The sequence below is a fragment of the Passer montanus genome, unplaced genomic scaffold (genome assembly GCF_014805655.1).
Source record: "Passer montanus isolate IOZ18808 unplaced genomic scaffold, ASM1480565v1 scaffold87, whole genome shotgun sequence".
NCBI lineage: Eukaryota > Metazoa > Chordata > Aves > Passeriformes > Passeridae > Passer > Passer montanus.
The window spans coordinates 1,416,962-1,437,248 of NW_024374034.1; the positions used below are offsets into that span (position 1 = coordinate 1,416,962).

Genomic DNA, 20,287 nt, shown 5'->3' on the forward strand with positions numbered 1-20,287 from the left:
ATCAATAATATTTGGTTGAATCAGCTGTTTTATTGACTGTCCACTGGAAAAACTACAGCTTTGCATACATAACTGTTTAATGGTTTTAACAACGTATATTTTGAGGGAGCGTGGTGAAAAAACTGTTTTTTACATTTTAAGATGAACTTACGAATAAAATTTTGACAAAGGGAAGTAGTTACAAGTCAGTGTTGACTAGCTAGCCTTTCTAAGGAATGAGTTATGGTGTCTCCTGATAAATATTCATAGATGTCACTGAATAATACCGAGAAATTCTGAAAAGTGTAGCAGAATAAGAGTTTATGCTTTAAAGAGACATGCATTAAAAGCTGAGAGGAGGCAACCAGAATAAGCTAAAGTTTGATCAATGAGCATAGTAATATCCAATTATTCTGAAATAAGAGTTTTCTAAGATGAAGCATTTATTTTAATTGATAGTTGCAGCAGAACAGAGCTTAAAACTAAAGAGATATGAAAGAAAGCTTTCTAAGTAGGGGTATTGTATGATTTTTAAAGTGTTACAGTGATTAACTGTTAAGTCGTAGAAACCCTTTTGTAAAGTGATTGTATCCAGAAGGCAAACATTACACCACAAGAAAATTCCTTTGGCAGACAAGGGCCAAAATGTTACAAGACAGATGCAGAGTTGTCAGCTGTAGCCAGTCTGAATGAAAGTTATGGTTTAAACAGGGAATACATGTGGAGTGCAAGGAGTGGTTTTGGTGTACCTGGTAGCTTCTTTTTCTTTTCTAAGATAAATAAAAATCTCTCTCAAGTATCTCAGAAGTTTCAGGAAGAATACATCAACGTGACATTTTAATCTGATGCAATATAAAATATAAAATGTAAGGTTTTTGACGTTGTGAAATAATAAAGATGTTGTATCTGCATGTATAATACTCATTCCTTCTACTGATGAAGTCTCAGTAGCTTTTAATTTCCTGACTGTTGATGCTGGATTATTATATAAAACATCTGCTTCCTGTAAATCAGTTGTTAAGTAAATACAATGTTGATTAAAATTTTGTTTAGAATGCTGTTCAAAAAGCAGTTAATTTTTTAAAAGTTACTTACTTTAGCAAGGTATTAAAATAAGAAAGTTAGTTGGTAATAAGTTGGAGACCCAGTATAAGAAAACATAGAGAAGTTCAGCAAAGAGATTTTGACAGCCTAAAACTAATAAAAATGTATAAGGAAAGCAGAGCTGAGATGATGTTATTTTGAGAGAAATATTTTTAATATTTATCTTATCTCAAAATAAACATGCAGAAGGTCTGTCTTTTGGGAAATAAATTTTCGTCATTCACTCTATGGCTTTTTTTTGTGATTTTAGTCTTCTCGAATAAAATGCATGACTGAGTACAGATCATATAAAATCAACAATGTATAAAATATATTGGGAGGAGAGGACTGATTCAGTGTTTAGAACCAAATAACTCAGGTTGGTATATATGGATGTGTGGAATGTGCCTCCTAGATATTTAGAGAGTTGGGTGTACCATTCCCTGGTCTGGAATGGTTTTGTGCTGTAGATCTGTGCAGTGGTAATTGCTACAAGTATTTTGCTTGTGTTCCACTTTTTACTTCAGTAATTTTATCAAAATTTGGCTTGAAAATACAGGGGAAATAAAGTAAGATAGTTAAAGATGTGTAGATAAATGACAAAAAGGAAACAAGATGTACATGCTTATTTATTTTTAACAGATTGTTCTGATTTAATGGTTTCTGGATTGATACATGTTTTAGAAGTTGTCATTATGTAAGCTATTTACATGCATTGTTTAGAATGCAAATGTTTTCTGCATTCATGGAATTTCTTTTTTTGTTATTGGAGTATTTACCAGGATGATTATGAAGTGTTAGTAATGGTTTTAAAGTGTAATACCCCTTCTCTGTTAATATTGAGTGGTTTTGTACTTTACTTTGAATTAACCATTACCAAAGATTGTAACCTCAAAAGGATAATTGTAAAGAAAGATCCAATCACTGTTACAACAGAAGGTGATAATTTGTACTTTTGCTATTTCTAGAAGTAAATACAACCCAACTATCGATTCTGTGTATTTATTTAACACATGCTTTGTGAGTCAGAAGGCTTTTGTCTTTCTTAAAGCATCTCATATATTAGCAGTATATTAAGAAGGCATTAATTCATGGAACTCATCGCATATTCTGGAAAAATATTTTCTTGTAGGAGAACCTGCAGGCAGGAGATTGTTCTGTAACCTTGTGTGTATACAGAGGCTCACATAGAGTCTCTAAAAATGCAGATTAGCAATGTACAGGTCCAGCCATACAAAAAAAGAACTATCACTTAGCACTGAGTAACATAGTCTAAGAAATAATGCTCTTTTACATCTTCAGGAAAAAGATGACAATGTTCCCAGATATATACAGTTTATGCATTCACAGGTTGGGTTACTGAAATCTGTTTGCAGGTTGAAAACAGTAATAGAAGAGCTGATGCAGACACAGCAAACCCTTCTGAGCAAAGAGGAGCTTGTTTTGGAACTAGAGAAAAAAATAGAGGAGTCATCTAAGACATGTGAAAAGAAATCTGAGTAAGTTGAAATTTAAATTCCAAAATACAGTGGTTTGCAGGGGAAAAATGTCTATAATGCCATTCCTAAAACTTGTGTAAGAAATACCCTTCACTAATCTTGTTCTGCTTTTGTGTTTAGCAATTACTGTGAAAAACAATGGTAAGTTAGTTTCTTGTCTCTAAAATAAATCTTGCCCACTGCAGACCCCAACTCATTGAAGAACTGAGCAGCCCCATAAGTTTAATACACTTGTTATGGTTTGGGAAGAGCTTTTGGCTCAAGAGCTGGACTTTCATTAATTCAATTCCACTTGCTCAAAGAAGATGAGTGAGTTCAGTTGCCTCTCTGTTTGGCAGAATTCCTTGTGGAGGTGTAATTCTGTAAAAGGCTTTCAGAGTCATGTGCGAGACTTTCTTATGCAGTAATATGTTTGCAACTTGTCAGGTTAAATTCATACTTCTTTGCATTTCTCTACAGAAGTGTAAATGTAAAGTATGTTAATCTCATACCCTGTAGTACTGCATAGTAAATGCCAAAGGTGAGAGATTAGTGAATGCTTTAGTGCACCATAAATAAAACGTTATTATAAAGAATCATTCTTGGGCAACATCTTTAGGTTTTCCTTCTACCTTTGGTTAGAAAAAATATTCACATAGTCTTCTAAACTGATGTTGGTACAAGTACAACAGATAAAGAAACCTTTTGTCTGTAGTAATATTTTTCTGATTCTTGTTGCAGTCAGTCCTAGTCTTATTAATATGGTAATAAATATTTGTTTACAATACCAGTAGTGAATTGGAATTGATACTCCAGTCCTTTAGGTGGTAATCCTTCATTTACTGAAAAAGTGTTGATGCTCATTGTTGATGGAACATTGTCACATGAAACATTGTATAGTATTTATTTCTCATCCAAAACCTCTATGTATCTGTTGTCAGTGTTTCAAATAGATATTTTGTGTCTTTTTTGTGGTGAAGTTCACGTGCACTCACAGTGTGTTTTCCATTTTTAGCTTCTTGATCTGTCTTCTTTGCTGTATGCTACTTGAAGGATAAACTATATTTGAATCAGCTGAGTTTGATGGGGTGTTGTTTGGTTTTTTCCTCTCAGTATTGTTTTGTTACCAGTTATCACTCCCTGAAAATAGTTTAGACCATCACAGTATTTCTTACTGTGTGAAGGCTTCTCTGACTGATCCTGTAGCAGATGTTTGTGGTGTTGAGGAGATGATTTCAGTTCAAGTTGCACCAGTACCTGTTTATCTTATTAAAAGCAGGGAATCTGGGTTAGATGTCTAGCTGTACAGTGAAGGCTTCCCTGAAATCATCTTTGTTCTGATTTTGTCATTGATCAGGCCTGCCTCAAATAAATTCCCTTTTCACCTTTTAGCTGCAGTGTAGAGTGATCAGGATGTTTCAGGATGTTTACTGTACCCAGAATATCTTGTCCATTGTTGCATTTGGTTTAATAATGACTGCATAAAGTAATACCTTATGACAATGTCTTGGTACTATTATCCCCACACTAATATCCCTTTCCATCTTCAAATGATGATACCACCTTCAATGCAGGAAATGTTTTAATTATATTTTATTTATATATGTATATGTCAAGTGTACCAACTGCCCTTACAACATGATAGCATACTGAATATTTGGGTTTTGATTTAGTTCACCTTTTTAGCGCTTTGTGATATTTTGCTCTGATTTGCAGGGATCCTTCATAGAAGATCTCACTCTGTGAAATTGCTTGTAGCTATTACTAGCAGCAAGAACTTTGCAGCTTGCACTCATGCAAGCCACAGGCAAATAATTTTATAGATTCTAATTCCTCATGCATGACTGGAGTGGCAAGCACTGAAAATTGGCTTTGGGAAACCAAATCAGATTGTAATCCATTTTGCCACAGTTCAGAAAGAGACTAGCTTGTGAGTGACTTTTCAGGATATCTTGTGTTATTGCTGTGTCCTGATCAGTTGAAACCATTCAGTGTGTATTCACCAGTGTATTCACCTGTTATTTTCACATGGTGATGTCCTTTTTCTCACAAAAAGGAGAGCAGATGAAAACACATTATCTTCAGGATAACTTCAGAATAGTTGTTCATTTGCTTCTCTGATGTTTTTAAATATGTGCAAGTTCATGCCAAATCTCTGTTTCGGATTTGAGAATTGTGACTGCATACCTCACACTTACTCTTTTTGAATTAAAGATCATTTTGCTGATGGTGAGGAGTTTTGCTGATTACTGACTTGATATAATACTTGCCTATATGAATACAATTTATATTTTTTCCTGCCAAAGAGGATTTTATGACAGGTGGTTCCCTTGTTAATTTGAAACCCATTTGAATACTCATTTGACTGAGCATCAGTTTATGAAGGATCAATACCTGTATGAACAACTTTTACCTTTCTTTTTTTCTTCAAGGGTAGAGCTTGCAGGAGGGCTTGTCTTCAAGGGATTATCCTGAAGATACAGAGTAACCCAATACTGTGATTTTTCTTCATATTGTCTTCATTCTTCATAGTTCTTGTCCATTTACCTCCTCCATCTATTCTTGGAGACAGTGAGAAGTCTGCATCTCCTGTAGACCACTTGTCACTGAGCACTGATTGAGTGCTTTTAAGGGTGTCTGTATTATACTGTGGGTGATACTGTCTCTTAGTCAGCTTCTGTCAGTCTTTGGCTTTGGTAGTTCTTTGGGATGATAGAATCATATGGGTACCTGCAGATACTCTATGCACATGTCTTTCAATATGATTTAATCATGACTGTCTCGAGTATTCACGAGTATAAGTGGTATTCAGAGAAGAACTATAAAAATAAGCAGAAGATAAAAAGTTGCTTTTAGCTCCTCATTAAGATAAATGTTTTTATCTTTGTAAGACAGTTGTAACCCAGTCCAGAAATACTTACACTGCAGAGGAAAAAACAGATGTCTCTTATGTGATGCCATATGAATTTATACTGGATGTGAGGGGAGTTTGATATTGTATATTATTACTGCAACAACTACATGGATTGGAGTGAATTTCTCATCATTTTAAAGCATTATCTAAAATTTACTTATTCTCTAAGGGAGGGGGAACCCCAGTGTTTATAAATTCAGTCAAAAGTGGATGAAAACAGGAGTTCTGCCTATATTTATTATACATGATTTTTGTGATAGAACGAGTGCTTACTTTTATTATCTTGTTGCTTTGAAAATTTTCTAGAATCTCTTCACCTTTGAATAAATTATTATGTTGAGGAGTTGTCATGCTTTCTTCTCAGATTTTATGAAGCAAATAGATTATTTTGAATCATGTACATTGTTAAATTTTTATTTTTCTTTGCAGTATTGTACTCTTGCTGAGCCAAAAGCAAGCGCTTGAAGAGCTTAAGCAAACAGTTCAGCAATTAAGATGCTCTGAGGCAAAATTTGCAGCCCAAAAAGAACTACTGGAACAAAAGGTTCAAGAGAATGATGGGAAAGAGCCGCCACCTGTAGTGAATTACGAAGAAGATGCCAGATCAGTGACTTCTATGGTAAGTTTTACATCTGTTTTACTGAATTGTGTAGCCCTGCCATTGTACTTCAGATCTGGGACTGGAGTATCAAGCTACTCACTGAAGGGATTTAAAGTGAATGGACTTCACTTTGCATTTTTGGACACTTGTTTGGACAAGAAGTTCAATTGCATGATATTTTTTTCTTTTTAAGTGGCAGTAACTCATAATGATCTGTCTGTGGGGACTTGGATTAGTCTTGTTTACGCTTGATGCTTAGATTTTCATTACACTGTTTAATAAAGAAAAGTCTTAACCCTTACATAGATTTAGTAAATGTGACTGAGCAGCTATTGGTAGTTTCCTTGACTGTGTTGAAGAAATAAATTTACATTTGTAGATAGAAAATTACCAGCAAAAGGTCTTGGAATTGCTGCACATGTTATGTAATTGAGAAATTAATTTTATGTACTGTAATTACTCTTTTCTCCAACAGAAATGAACACTGGTTTCTTTAAACTTGTTTTTAAATGTTTGTGTGCTCTTAATAATTAAAAGGAATTTTTTTGGTCTGATGAGACCTCATGTAGTTTAAACAAGTACCTTACTTTGCTAATATTTTGTGTGATTTCATTTTCTCAGTTGTGTGCAGCTACGTGCAGAGTTTGTAGGCCACATAAAAAAGCAAACAAGCAGTGCCTGTTTACTAAAGGGACAAACAGTTTTTGCCTTTGTGGATTAGTTTTGACATGTAGGAGATATTTGCGACTTCTTTTCATTGAGGTTTAGCCTGACGTTCTTTTTGGCCTATGGGGCAGTAGCTCTGTGAAGTGATAATTAAATAGTTGTTTGTGAGGGGAGAGCTGCTTTTCTTCCTCTCTCTATTTGTGGAACTGTTTGATTCCCATTCTACAATTATGCTTGATTGTCAGCATTCTCTTGCTTCCACTGCTATTTAATATTTAAAAGGCAGTATGAAATGGTTGTCATTTACGTTGGTACAAAAAGTTATTTTACAAATGCTTGTTGTGACTTAGAAGGAGTTAAAAAAGTACAAAAAGATGAAGAAAGAGAAAAGAAGGATCAGGATAATGATTGCAAAAGATTAGGAGGCTTTGAATCTTTTTGAGGCAGGCTATGTTGTTAGTTATTAAATACCATATCCTGTAGTAGTGTTAGTGATTATTGTCTGCTAGTATTAGTTGAGATGATGAGTCTAATCATAAGAGTGGTACTCTTCCCCTTTAGCTCAAGATTACTGCTTTCTGGTGTCTAAACCTCTGTTTCAGTGAGTGGGAGAAAATAAGCCTGTGTGCTGAGCACAGGCCTGCACAGGGCCAAAAGGACAGAGACACAAGAGCTCCATCACTGCCAGCACTGTGTCACCTCCAGTGTCACCTTCAAGGTGAGAAGGCTCATCACTTCCACTGCAGCCACTGATGGGCCCGCAGTGCCCCAGGGCAGATGGCACAGGGTGGCTGGTTCTGTGCTCGGGGCATGGTGGCCTCTGCACTTGAGCAGGGGAAGGGGGAGCATAGAGCCATAAGATGGTTTGGGTTGGAAGGGACTTCGAAGATTGCCTACTTCCAGTCCCTTTCAACACCTTCCACTACAGCAGGATGCACCACGTTACAAAATCTTGCCACTTTAACTCAATGCAAGGTTGCAGAGAAAAGCCAAGGTTGCAGAGAAAGGGACCTAATGATGAGAGGCAGTCTGATCAGCTTCACAGGGAGAAAGTAAAACAGAAACAGGAAGTTAGTACAAAAGGAGGCAGAAATATTTAACACACTAAGTTGGTGTTGTGTAAACTGAAATAGAGGATAATGTTTTGTTGTTTTATTTTTTAAACCAGTAAGTAAAATTTACTGTTAAGGCAACTTGAGAAAATAAATCAAATATGTATTTGTATTCTAGAGATAATGTTAACATTCATTTTTAACATGGATTGCGTACTTTAAGTAACTTGCTCTAGTTTATGCAGTTCCATCTGGCCTATGTTATCTGAGAGTTCGGAGTGCCTTCTCTTTCCTTGCTTCTTCAAGGCAAAGCTTGCCAGAAGGACTGAGCCAGAAGGACTCTTGGACGTGCACTCTTTATTTTGTGGGTGCCAGATGTGGAAGTCCGGAATAGGAGACTGAATAGGACTGAAAACAGGGTTAACTGTGAAAGCAGGCGTGCTTATTTCCACAGCTAAGTCAAGTTCAGCATTTACATGTACAGGATACAGCATTTACACTTAGGCCATTGGTACTGAGGCTACCTTGGGATTAGCACATGTTGCCCCAGAAGGAAATGGTCGTGGTCTACTGCAGCCTGCACTGGATCCTGTTCATTCTTCTGCTTATGCTATTTTTTCTCTTAGGACCTGAAGGAGCTCCTGCACTTCAGTAAGAAATTCTACCAGATTTGGACTTGAAAAAAGACAGGAACTAAACATACCTGATGGTGTTGGTATTGTCCTTGCTTTCTGAGAAGGGATTTGAAGTGATCATTAAATGGTTTGATGCCTGTGATGTTGGATAAGCCCTTACACCTGGGCTTCAGTAGAAGGGCTGAGAGGTAGTGCAGACTCTGGGGCATTTTTCTCTCACACAGCTGGTTGCTCCAGTGAGCTACAAGTAGTCAGGCCTATTGTCTCTGCACATGAAAGGACCACTGCTGGCACCCTGCAGTGGAGCAGAGAGGATTAAGGTGGTGTTGGGTGGTCACTGTGAGTACTGGGGGTGTCTCCTCTCTTACAGCTTGTGCCAGAGCTGTGTTCCCATCAGAGTAAGACTCTGCTCAGGTGCTGGAACCTCTCCTCTTTTAGACTAAGACTGGTTCCCCTTATATCACTGTCTGGCAGCATGAAGAGTCAGACTCCATCTTTTTTATGGAGCTTCCTTTAAGTACTTAAGGGCTTCAGTGAGATCTTCCTGGAGATCTTCCTTTCCTTCTCCAGGCTGAACTCTCTCAGCTTATTGTCACAGGAGAGGTGCTCCAGTGCTGTGATCAGTTTAATGGCTTTCCTCTGGGCTTGTTCCATTCTCTTTCTTGCCTTGAAGGCCCCAGACCTGGGTGCAGTTTCAAGATGGAATCTCACAGGGGCAGAGTAGAGGGAACAAGTTGCATCCGTCATCCTGCTGCTATGCTACTTTGAGTATAGTCCAGGATGTAGTTGACAGTCTGGACTGCAAGTGCACAGTGTCAGTTCATGTTCAGCTTTTTGTCTACCAGCAATTCAGAGTCCTCTTCTGCAGGGTTGCTCTTGATATGTTCTTCTTTCTCCCAGTTTGGCATCACCCTGACCTGTCAGTCTTGGCTGTATCTCAGGATGGAAAAATGATATTCTGATGGGTTGTTTCTTTGAATAAATATAGTGGTGATTTTTAAAAAGGTTTTTTTTTTTTTTTTCGTAAAACTCCTTGAAAATATCGGGCTGTAAAATATCAGAAATTAAATGTTCTTGCTGCTGATTGCTCATCCTGGTATCATTCAAGAGGATGACTGTTTCTTCAGCTATAAATTCATCAAGTTTTCTCCACTTCTTCTGAGAGCAGTTCATCTAAATGTTACTCTGATACACTCAAATAAGGTTATTTATTCCTCTTCAGAAATTAATTGTGAACCCTTGTTTTGCATTTTTTTTCCTAAGAATTACAAAATCATGGTTGGCTTGTGTTGTCAGCATCCATATGAAGCAAATTTTTGTGTCCTCAAGTCACAAATAAATTTTTTTTTGTAATTTAAAATTTAAAAGAGGGATATGCAAAGCAATTTTGTTTCATATCTCCTAAGTATTTATATCATATAAATAGAGCCAATTTCATGGTGGAATAGTTTGCAAATTGTTTTGTTTCCCTTCTCCTGCATTAGGTAACTGTATAATAGAATACTAATAAGGAGTGAAAATCTGAAATGCTGTTAGATATGTTTTTATAGACAGTGCAATGTTATGTGAGTGTTTTTACTTAGTTTCCTTGTTCTTTTTTGCCTCTATTAAATGTAAGACATTTCGTATTCTGTTAGTGTCTTCCCTATGGTTTTCTTTTGTCAATATATTTTTTTAAGTATATTTGCTGTGTATTGATAGTCATGGACTCATTTAAAGAAAAAAGGAAATTGCCAAACAATCATTTTTTTTTTCAATCAAGATATTACAGGGAGTGAAGCAAAAACTTCTGAACACTGCATTTAACGGTTTTGTCATTCTGTATGGAAAAATGAAAAATTTTATTGTTACTAGCAGTTATACTTTTCTGCTGACTTATCCATGCAAGACAGATATAATTATAATGCTGATGGCACTAGAAATTTAAAATCTTGGTTTTGAGCCACTTAGAATTATGCTTTTGTGCCATTTACTATGTTAATGGGAGATTTATAGTTCACATTTTCTTCTGTACTTAACCTGTGGAGATAATTTTTAAAAAGCTGGTTATTCCTTGTAAACAGATATATTTTGACAAAAATGCAGCAGTATCCAAAGTGTTATGTATTATATCACTGCACAGAATTTAACTCAAAGCTACTTGAGCTAACTTTTCCACATTTAAGTGTTCAGACAGTGGATGTATGGCCTGTAATTTGTCTTGAGTTACATAAGGTATATTTTTGCTGTTAATATGATCAACAAAGCATAGCAGTAGTCCATGGTAATTCAAATGAAGAAAACAAAACTTTATGTGTCTGATGATCAGTTTAGAAATAAAAACATCATTAATTTCTGGATATTGCAGTACTAGCTAAACATTTACTCAGGTAATTGCATACAGTTATGATAATTTGCATTTAAAACTTATAGCATCAGTATTGCCTTGGAAATTGTTACAGAACAGGGAGTCTTCAGGGAGTTCTTAAACCAGGCAATAGATTCAGTTAATATAAAATAGTAAGTAATTTTGTTTAACAATCATACAGTGAAATCTCTGTGTCACTTTAATATGTCTTTTCTTTTTTCCGTACATGGTAAAAAAATTATGAAGGCATAAACTCATGACTTTTAAGAATATGTGTTTGAAGTGACATACTCTTCTTACAGTAGAAGTGTTTAATGTAGATTTATTTTGCATACTGCAGCATTTTCTTGGAGCGGGTTGACAAAACTGAGACTTGGTGTGCAAGCTCTGCAACACTTGAGAGACTTGTCAGCAGGTGGAGCTCAGTGCCAGAAGACTAATTATGACAGAATACGCCAAAGCAGTTAGCATGAACTTGGGAGAGGTACCCAGGGCAGAAGCAAGCTGAAGCACCCTGGTACAGGCATTGGGGTGGTGTAATGCCTGGTGCCAGTAGAGTTCCAGGCTTAAAAGTGTACACAGCAGAAAATGGTTTTATCTGTTCTAGCATAATTACTTGAAAAAAAATACAGAAGTTCACTTCATATCTAATCACTTTTGTGGTTTGTTATTCCTTTTTAAAAGGCTTTAGAGATGTTGTCCTTAGTGTCCTTGCTTTAAAAATAAGATAATCCAGCTTTTAGTGAAGGTTATGGTAATTAAAATATTAGATCTCAGTCATTACGGAAGGAAAAAAATACTAAATACATGAAACAGAGCTGAAGTGCTACTTTATTTATTTGTAAATTATTTTACCTAATGTGAATGTTTTATCTTTCCATCCTTGCTTTCTAGAATCCAATACTTTGTGCTTTAATTAGTACGATCAATAAACCAATAGCCAGAGTCTTGTTCTGCAGGTTTGGATTTAAAGAGAATGTGTTCAGAACACTCACTAAAATAGTAATTGACAAATTTAATCAATTTGTATGTGTTGGTTTTTTCACTGTCAGTTACACAGATATGAAAGAGGCTTTGCAGGAGTTTGCGATTTCATTAAAGATGCTTCATTGCATACATTTTAGATGTTGGATCACAAAGCAACATAATCTGTTGAGAGAACTACCACACTCTTAGGGGTTCCTTTTCCCCTGCTGTGTCAGACTATGAAGGTTCTTTATTTTGAAATAGATGCAAGGAAGTGATTGCCTTCTGTGACAGGCCATTGCAGCAATTGCAGAAAGCATAACAGTAGAGATAAATTTGTCATTTTTCTTACTGATTTAGAAGAATAGACACATTCTTATGCTGTGTAATGCATCACCAAACATCTCCCTTATCTGTCCATGTAAGTAATTCTCTACTGATTTGTGACTCATGACATTTATATAAAAGTAAGATTGTATTAAAGCATGGTAGGGGAGCCCTTCACAGTAATTTAGTTTATATATTTATGAATCTTGTACACTTCCACCATGTTGCAAGATCTTAACTTTCTTGTCAATAGATCCTGGGCCAGAGTTAGTCTGTGCAGCATTGGTATCCTTATCTTTCTTTTATTTTAGTCTCTACTGAGGAAGTGCTGCCAGTGCAGTCATGCTGTAGAAATTTTTACCTATTTATTCATTAAAGACCTGGAAATAAACAGTTTTATTTGGTGGACAGCTGAAGTTCAGTTTTGTTTATGGCCGCTTTCCAAGCTTGCTGGCTTGGGCCTGTGTTTCTGGCTTACAGCCAGAATTTGACATGGATCAAAAGTGCCCCAAATGTCACATGCTTTTAAGAAGTGTGGACAGTATTAATTCAATTCAACTTTCTCTCTTAGTGAATATGTTCTAGCTTCTGTTTCTTGTTTTTGTAAATCCCAACTGCCTGATGGACATATATCAGAGAAAGAACAATACAAAAGGAGACAATAAGATAGTAGGCAGATAAAATCAGTCATTCTTTGTCCCACACTCTGATCTAGAATTTACAGGATAAGAGGTCAGTGGAGTTGTCAAGACTCTTGCCGCTGAACATGCCTAGAATCTTCTGAAGTAAAAGGCTGGACTAAGTTCACACACTAAGGCTCAGAACTTAAGTACTTCTTAAAGTTAGCATATTATCTATCAAAAATGTGTTGAGAAATAACTTGGTCTTGGGGAAAAGTGGAATTATTAGTATAAGCACACTTTTTGAGGAATTGAAGGAGGTGCATTATTCACAGAAACAGAACTCTTCAGAATATTTGAAGTGCAGATTTAGTTTACCCTCTCTGTATGAAAGAGAGTTATAAGCACTTGAGATACCTAGACCTCTCTTGAACTGCCAAAAATATTTCAAGAGCTTTAATTTCTTCCTTGAGGAAGCAGGCTTCACCATAGTAGTGTTCAGAACTGCATACCCACTGGGGATTTGTTACTTCAGTGTGAATCTTCTCTGTGGATTAAGAAAGCTTCACAGAGAAGTTTCCTTTCAAACAGAAATCATGTGCTAGTATCCAGCAGGGAGAAAAGTAGTCATTTTTTGCCAGAATCATCGTCATTGCCTTCTTGCATCTTTTTCATAGTGATGGCACCAAATTAGTGTGATTGCTAACTTCTCATAGTCTCTAGGCAATTCACAGGAAGTAATGTGATAGAATTTGGCTGCTTTAAATCACTTCTCTGCTTTTCTCTCTTCCTTTTTAAGAGGCTGATTAGAAATACCATTGTCCTTAAAGGCAATTATTGTGCTTCTAAAACTCCTAAAATCTGCTGTAAAATAATTATTGGAATTAGGATTTATGTTTTTAATGTAGTGTCACTGGTAGTTTTCTGGCAGATAGAAGTGTATGCTTTTATGCTTAGCTTGTGATTTTTTTCTGCCATGTTATGAAGTTCTTGCCTGCTACAGACTTGAGAAACCAGAGTAGCAATTTAGTTTTCAGACTACTGTCTTTAAGTTACAGAGCTATTTTTTGGTTCTCCTTTTTATTTTTTGGTTATTACTGTTGGTGGTTTTTAACAGTGGGGTAAGTGAAATAGCATGTTTCAGATAATCCTTTTTTTTTTCCTTTTTTCATGTAGCAGTCAGATGGATGAAAAACATTTCTGGTCAGTTTGGGATCCAAGTGCCTGAACATCAGCACTAATGCCCAGTTTTAAATTTCTTAATGTATCTGCCTGTGGCATGAAGCTGTGACTCCTAGGCCATAAAGAACAGTGGATATTAATATTCAAACAGGTGAAGCCCTCTTTCCAACAGATATTGAGGTTCTTTATTCAAAATAGTCTTTAATGGTAGGGAAAATTCAAGTTCTGTGTGAGATAGTGGTAGTCACTGCAACCTTGTCAAAAAATTCCATGATACTTATCTCAGTTTCTTTACAGGGAGGTATAGAAACAGGTCATCAGAAACCTAATTTCTGTTTGGCTGGTGTTAGGCTAATGTGAGAAACTCAGTGACATTTGCATGAAGGTAATAGCAGATATCCAAGAGTTTCTGAAACTGATGTCCTCATCCTAGAGGAAAGAAAGTTTGGAGTGCTACAGCCAAGATGCAAGGAAATTTGTCATTCTTGGAAAATGATTTAAAGTCTTTGCTTTTAGGGCACTATAGGAATTCATAGACCAAAAGTAGGTTATTTTCTGGAAGTTACTGCAAAATATTTCTGCAAGCAAAATTATTTTTTAAATCTGATTTTTTTGTCAGGTTTCTGAGAAAAGCAGGAGTTGTTGGTGTCTAGAAGCTAGAGTATAGATTAGTGAAAGTAATTATTATAAGTATTAATTATAAGAGTATAATTAGTAAAATTTAGGGGGAAAAAAAGAAAGAAACCAAATACAGGATAGAGTGGCAGAGCCAGACACTGGCAGCTCCAGAGGCAGCAGAGCGTTTAGTCACGGTCAGAGTGTGCCTAGGATTCCTATCAGGAACAAAATGAAAAGAGGTCAGGAATAGTGCTGAGGACAAGACTATCATGTGGGTCCAAAGTCTGTCCAGGACACAGGACCAAACATAGGATTGAAGAAACCTACAGCATACTCATATAGGAATCATCCAGGATGAAGGGCTGGAGACAGAGCAGTTGTCAGTATAATTTCATGAGACAGTATTTCTGAGACTGTGGCTCATCATCATGAGATTGACTTCATCAACATGTGTTGCCACTGTGGCAAATTGAGTGCTAAATCAAAGCCTAAATGATATGATTAAAAAAAATACAGTATAGAAGTAATATATCCTGAGCTATATCTTCTTTTTTGTTTCTGATGTGCCTCAGAATGACTTGTTTTTATTTCTAGACCTTGGCTAAGAATACTAAGATGAAATAAAATCAGTTAATGTTTGGCTTTATGTGTAATACAAACATCAGTCATTCCCCTTTAGATTAAATTTACTTAGTTTTGCTAGAACTTTGTAACAATGAGGACTTCCACAATACCTAACTGAAATTATCTCACTCTGGAAACCTGTAACATTTACTTAGCAACTGCTATAAAAATGAAAATAAAATGGAAACACAAGTGTATTGATTTGGGGTTTGGAGGGCTACAATGAGATGCTTGACAGTCTTGACAATTTCTGTATCATGTTAACCTGAAATTTTTGTCCTCTGTGCTAGTTGCTGTTTAGAGCAGTTGAACATGGTGATTGTTTGTACTGAATTCAGTGTAATACAGTGAATGTTGCAGTACAGCAGGAGCTGATGTGACTGAGCTGGCTATAGGCGTTTGTAATGAAAGGCGATGCAGATTTTTGTATGGCTTTTAAGTGAGGGGAGATGTATTTGGAGTTTTAAAAATGAAAAAGTTTAAAAGTAACTTCTGAGCTAGAAACAATGAAACAAACAAACAAACAAAAGGTAACTTCTGGCTTATAAAACCAGAAAAGTTGAAGAAGTAACTCTGAGTTTAAAAAAAATAAAAAACTTTAGGTTTGTATTTTGATAGTCTGAAAGAAAAACACATATCCTCAAGGAAAATCAAAGTTCAGTGCAGCTGATATAAATTCAGTTTTCTTATGTTAATTTGTTGGCTCTTATAGCACAAAGGGGAGATGGTGTTTTCTCTTTAGGAGGTGGTGAAAAGACAAACCTGCAAGTGGGAATTGTGAATATTTCCTATCTAATAGGATCCTGTTACAATGTGGTTGTGCTCATTTAGTGATGATTCAAGTTGCAGGCCACAGTAATATGTGACAACTACATAAGGACCATTAATGAAGGAATGATTTGTTTTCGAGTAATTTTTATAAGGGCAAATGAGGTGGCTTTTTGACAAAAATGCAGCTGTTTTCTTCTTAGGCTGTTTTGTAGTAGTATGCAAAGCTATGGCTGTGTGTTGGTCTGCTTCAGACTGCTGCTGCTTTTGGCCATTTGATCTGTTCACTCCATAGAGATTTTTATATATAACCTGTAAATTAACACTGGTTTTGTGGATAGTTGTATGTACAATTTGATCTTGGTGTTTCAGGAACTCTGTGACAATGAAATTTGTAACTTTATAAGATGTAATAAAAATAGTGAGGAAAACATGGTTTTCAACCAACATGACTGAAGTATTTCATCAGTTATTTTCTTCAACTGTTAAGAAGTTGATGCGTTGAATCATGTATCACTATACGCATAAACTAGACATTATTGATTTTTTTTATGAGAAGGGGGGTGTGGCACATAAAGAGTTTCTTCTGTAACAGAGGAGACTGGTCTTTGATTCAACAGACAGCTTGAGCATGCCAAATAAGTACAGCTTACGAACTTTGAGGCAACACTGCTTGGTTGTTCAGACCCTTTTTAATAAGTAATGATTGAAATTAAAAAAGAAACTGTTGACTGAACTACTAACTCAAAGTCTTTGCATTTCTGTAGAAAAAGTGCTTCCTTATTTATTTTGGTTCATCGTGCTAGATAAAATTTATGACCCTTGGCTTGAATAGGGTTGAAATCTTTTATTTGGTACAATTACTGAGATATACACACTGACTCTGTCCTCCATGTTTATATTGATGATATTTATATTTTCAAAATAATCTGTTTGTGTCTGTGATTTGTAGCTGTGATCTGTGCATGAGTTCAGTGAACCATTGGCTTTACTTGGAGTTGAATTTGAACACTGCCAGTTTTGAAGGTTTGCATTTTTATTGTTCTGTTGTTTAAATTGGCAGATACTTGTTGTTTTGGCACCCTGCAAAGATAACTCATTAAGCTTATCTCAGTTATGGTGCTCAAGTTGTGTTCAAGCTGTCACAAAGTTGTTCTATCATTTTATCTATTAACATGCAAGCTATTTGTGCATCAAAACAGTATCAGTCAAAACCAAAAGTAAACATCACGTTCTGACTACCCTGCCAAACAGCTGTCAGACAGAAATACCTGATATTTCTTACCTTCGTCACTTCAGATTTGAATCTAGGCATACTGCAAGCTCTTTCCAGTTATGAAAGTTTCAGTTTCACTATTTAACACATTTAATGTAAATATGGATCTGGCTAAGAACCTGTCATGTCCCATTTGACTGAAGCTCTTCAGGGTTAACTCCATGAAACTTTGTTTTATTGTGATAAAACAAATGCATCCTCTGATGGTATGATTTTCCAAACAGGTTACAATCACCAGTCCATATTTAGTAACACTGTTTATTGGGAGAAGAAAAAAGCTTCACTTCTTTCCTGATCGCTTAACATGTAGTGCTATTTCTTGGTGTTTGACGCAGCATTTGCCAGGTGATTTCATTAGAGCCAATGAGTCAGCTTGAGCCAGTTAACGAATTATAAGAGGAATATTGATTAGTAGATACCACTGTGTAAAGGGCAGAAGTGAAGAAATGTTACTTTGTACCAGTCAGAACAGTGTGATGACAAAGATAAAGACAATCCCCCTCTGGTACAATGACATGGTAGTTGGCTGGGGAGACAGGATTTTTCTGCTGCCCGTAAGAACTTCCTTTGAAGTTAGAGAAAAATTTGGTGGTTTCCCCACCTCATCCCCCTAGAGAATAGTGTTTTCTGTAGGTTGGCATGGACTTCTGGTGAAGTTGAGCTGCAGGTCCCCGCCTGCAGTCTGGGATCCCGCACCTATTGGATATTTAGTTTTTGGCATCCTGTGAACCACAGGAGGATTTATGGGTTTCAGGGTCATGCAGTATAGTGATGCTGTTCTTTACAGCATCACTATACATTCTCTGTTCTTTACATGTTGACTTTTATCCACTGCTTCTGCAACAGCTGTTCAGGTTTCAGCTACTCCAATACATCTAATACCTTCCAGGAACCAGACTTTCTTGACTTATTGCCTAAGATCTGGACTCCACCACTAACTGTGTAAAGCACTTGTCTTTAGCAGGTATTACTGAGTGTAAATGTGTCTGATAACCAACCAGATCCATCAGTGTTTAAATCTATGTAATGAGATCTGGAAAGACTCTCATTCCTCCTGTTAGTGAGTAATGCATTCTAATTAAAATAACTGACCAATGTAGTAAGTGCAGTCACTAACAAATGCCATAGTCAGTTCATGCTATGTTTATAAATACTGCATTTAGATATGTTTTGGGCTAACTAACCCCCAGTTGGCACAGTTGGAAACAGCATCAGTTGCTTCATTTGCTGATGCACAGAGTACTTACTACCATAGATTTAGTTTTCCCTTTATGCAGTTGGTACAGCATCCGATTAGTTGATTCAGTTGTCTTCCCATGTCTTTGGATACAAAATGCATCTAAAGAGATGCAGTCCTCCTTAGAAAACCATGTTTTGGATGGAACCTTTGCTTGAGTTGAGGTCAGGAAATATTTTTTTTTCAGAATCTCTAGGAAGAAACTCCCCAAACTGTCCTTCTCACTGACCTGTTGCCTTAGTTCTATATTTTTCACTTCCCCTGTACTTTACTTGAGTGTCTTTTAGCTAACCTCCATGGCAGAAATGAATCGCCTGCTTGTAGCTCATAGCTGTAATTTTCTTCTGTGCTGATTTATAATCCCCCACCTACGAGCTGCTATACAGATTTATTTTATGAGATCACATTTTGTCAAGATAGTGATGACATTTTAAGTCAGTGAGACCAGAGAAGCTTTGCCTGTGCAGATCTGGAATAAAAGAATGAGAACTGTTTTTGTTTTGTTCTCTGCTGAAATGTGGCTTGGCTTTCTGTTGGGGGGTTTTAGAGTTTTAAAATAACTAACACGGGTTGTAATGAGAAAAGCAGAATGGTTTGTGCTTCTCAGCCTGCAGAATGTGTAAGTATGTATGGATTTCTGGCAAGCCTGTTACTGTTATTTTAAGTTTGTGGCTAGTAAAGACAATTTCCAGTTCCAGATGGCATTCTTTGGCACGCACACTGCTCTTCAGGAATTTGTCAACTTGTGGTAGCTGTGGGTGATCTTCATCACTTCCTCACTTCAGCTGCAGACTGCTGCAGAGAGCATTAGGAGTTGAGATATTTTGGATATTTTTTTGCAAGACTTTATGTTTACCTGTCTGGATCCTTGTGTAAAAATGTCCTGGACATTGTATTTGCTTGGTCTGCTGAATTGTATTGAAAACTTCATGCATAGCTTAGTTCTTCAGGCACTTTCACTGGAAAATTTTGCATGCCTCTTGTGAAATGTAGCCTAGAGCTTCTTCACTTGTGGCTTTTTGTTATCAGCCCACAGAGTGATGACTCCAGTTCTTTTTATTAGGCCAGTAGTTGTAATAAGGTTCTCTTGGTCCTTGAGTAATATTTACCAGTTTGAAAAGTTTGATGTTAACTTTTTTAAAACTGAAGCTAACTACTGTGTGCCTGAAACTTCACCATTCCATTGAGGAAGTGTCATTACAGAATACTGTAATTTTTTAACAAGTGCCAAAACCACTCTCTACCTTTATACTTTTTTTGTGAGTAAATGAGTATTTGAAAACATCAGGACATAAAATTTATTTCCTACACTAATTGTGTCTCTAGTGGAGGAATACTGATTTCTTGGTTGCTGTTTTATCACAATCTAGGTAAATAGAGATGCAGTTTTCCAAATAGGAGTAATGCTGCAAATCAGGTGTTTATGTAGAAAAAATAAATTTCTTCCATTACCTTAGCAAGAATTTTCATTCTAGTTCAGGTTTTGTTTTGTTTTGTGTTTTCTTTTTTAACTGGAAAGAGGGATGGCAAGACCAGTCTTTTTGTGCATAGATGCATATTACAAGTTCAAAAATATACTTCAAGTTGAAGACTTTTCCACTTCAAATGGCAACTGTAGTGTTGATCTTGATTAAAACTCTGGGGCAGCATCAAACACTACTACATTTCTCTGTTTTTCTGAGAATTCTGGTCATAAAACCCTGAAACTATTTCAACTGGATATATGAAATAAAGTATTAAAGTGCAGAATAAAATTAGGCTCTTTGATTCAAAAAGTCTCCTAAGAATTTGAACATTGAAATGGTTTGTGGATGCACATTTATTCACTACTTTTGGACTTGTGAGGCTTGGTTCTCTTGAAGCAGCAGCAGCAGCACAGCCTGAATGTTGAGCATGTTGTCCTAGCAGATGCTG

At 36.3% G+C, this 20,287-nt stretch overlaps 1 protein-coding gene across 7 annotated transcripts in view; it reads left to right on the forward strand.

Annotated features, from left to right (window-relative positions):
- Nucleotides 1-20,287, forward strand: part of FER (FER tyrosine kinase) — a 159,179-nt gene that overhangs the window by 46,655 nt on the left and 92,237 nt on the right. For 6 of the 7 annotated variants that reach the window (XM_039733403.1, XM_039733399.1, XM_039733401.1 and 3 more), the window contains 2 exons: nt 2,439-2,561; nt 5,884-6,073. In XM_039733403.1, the coding sequence (XP_039589337.1) occupies nt 2,439-2,561; nt 5,884-6,073 (313 nt within the window). The remainder of the gene's footprint in view (nt 1-2,438; nt 2,562-5,883; nt 6,074-20,287) is intronic. The other variant, XM_039733405.1, reaches the window with a different exon arrangement.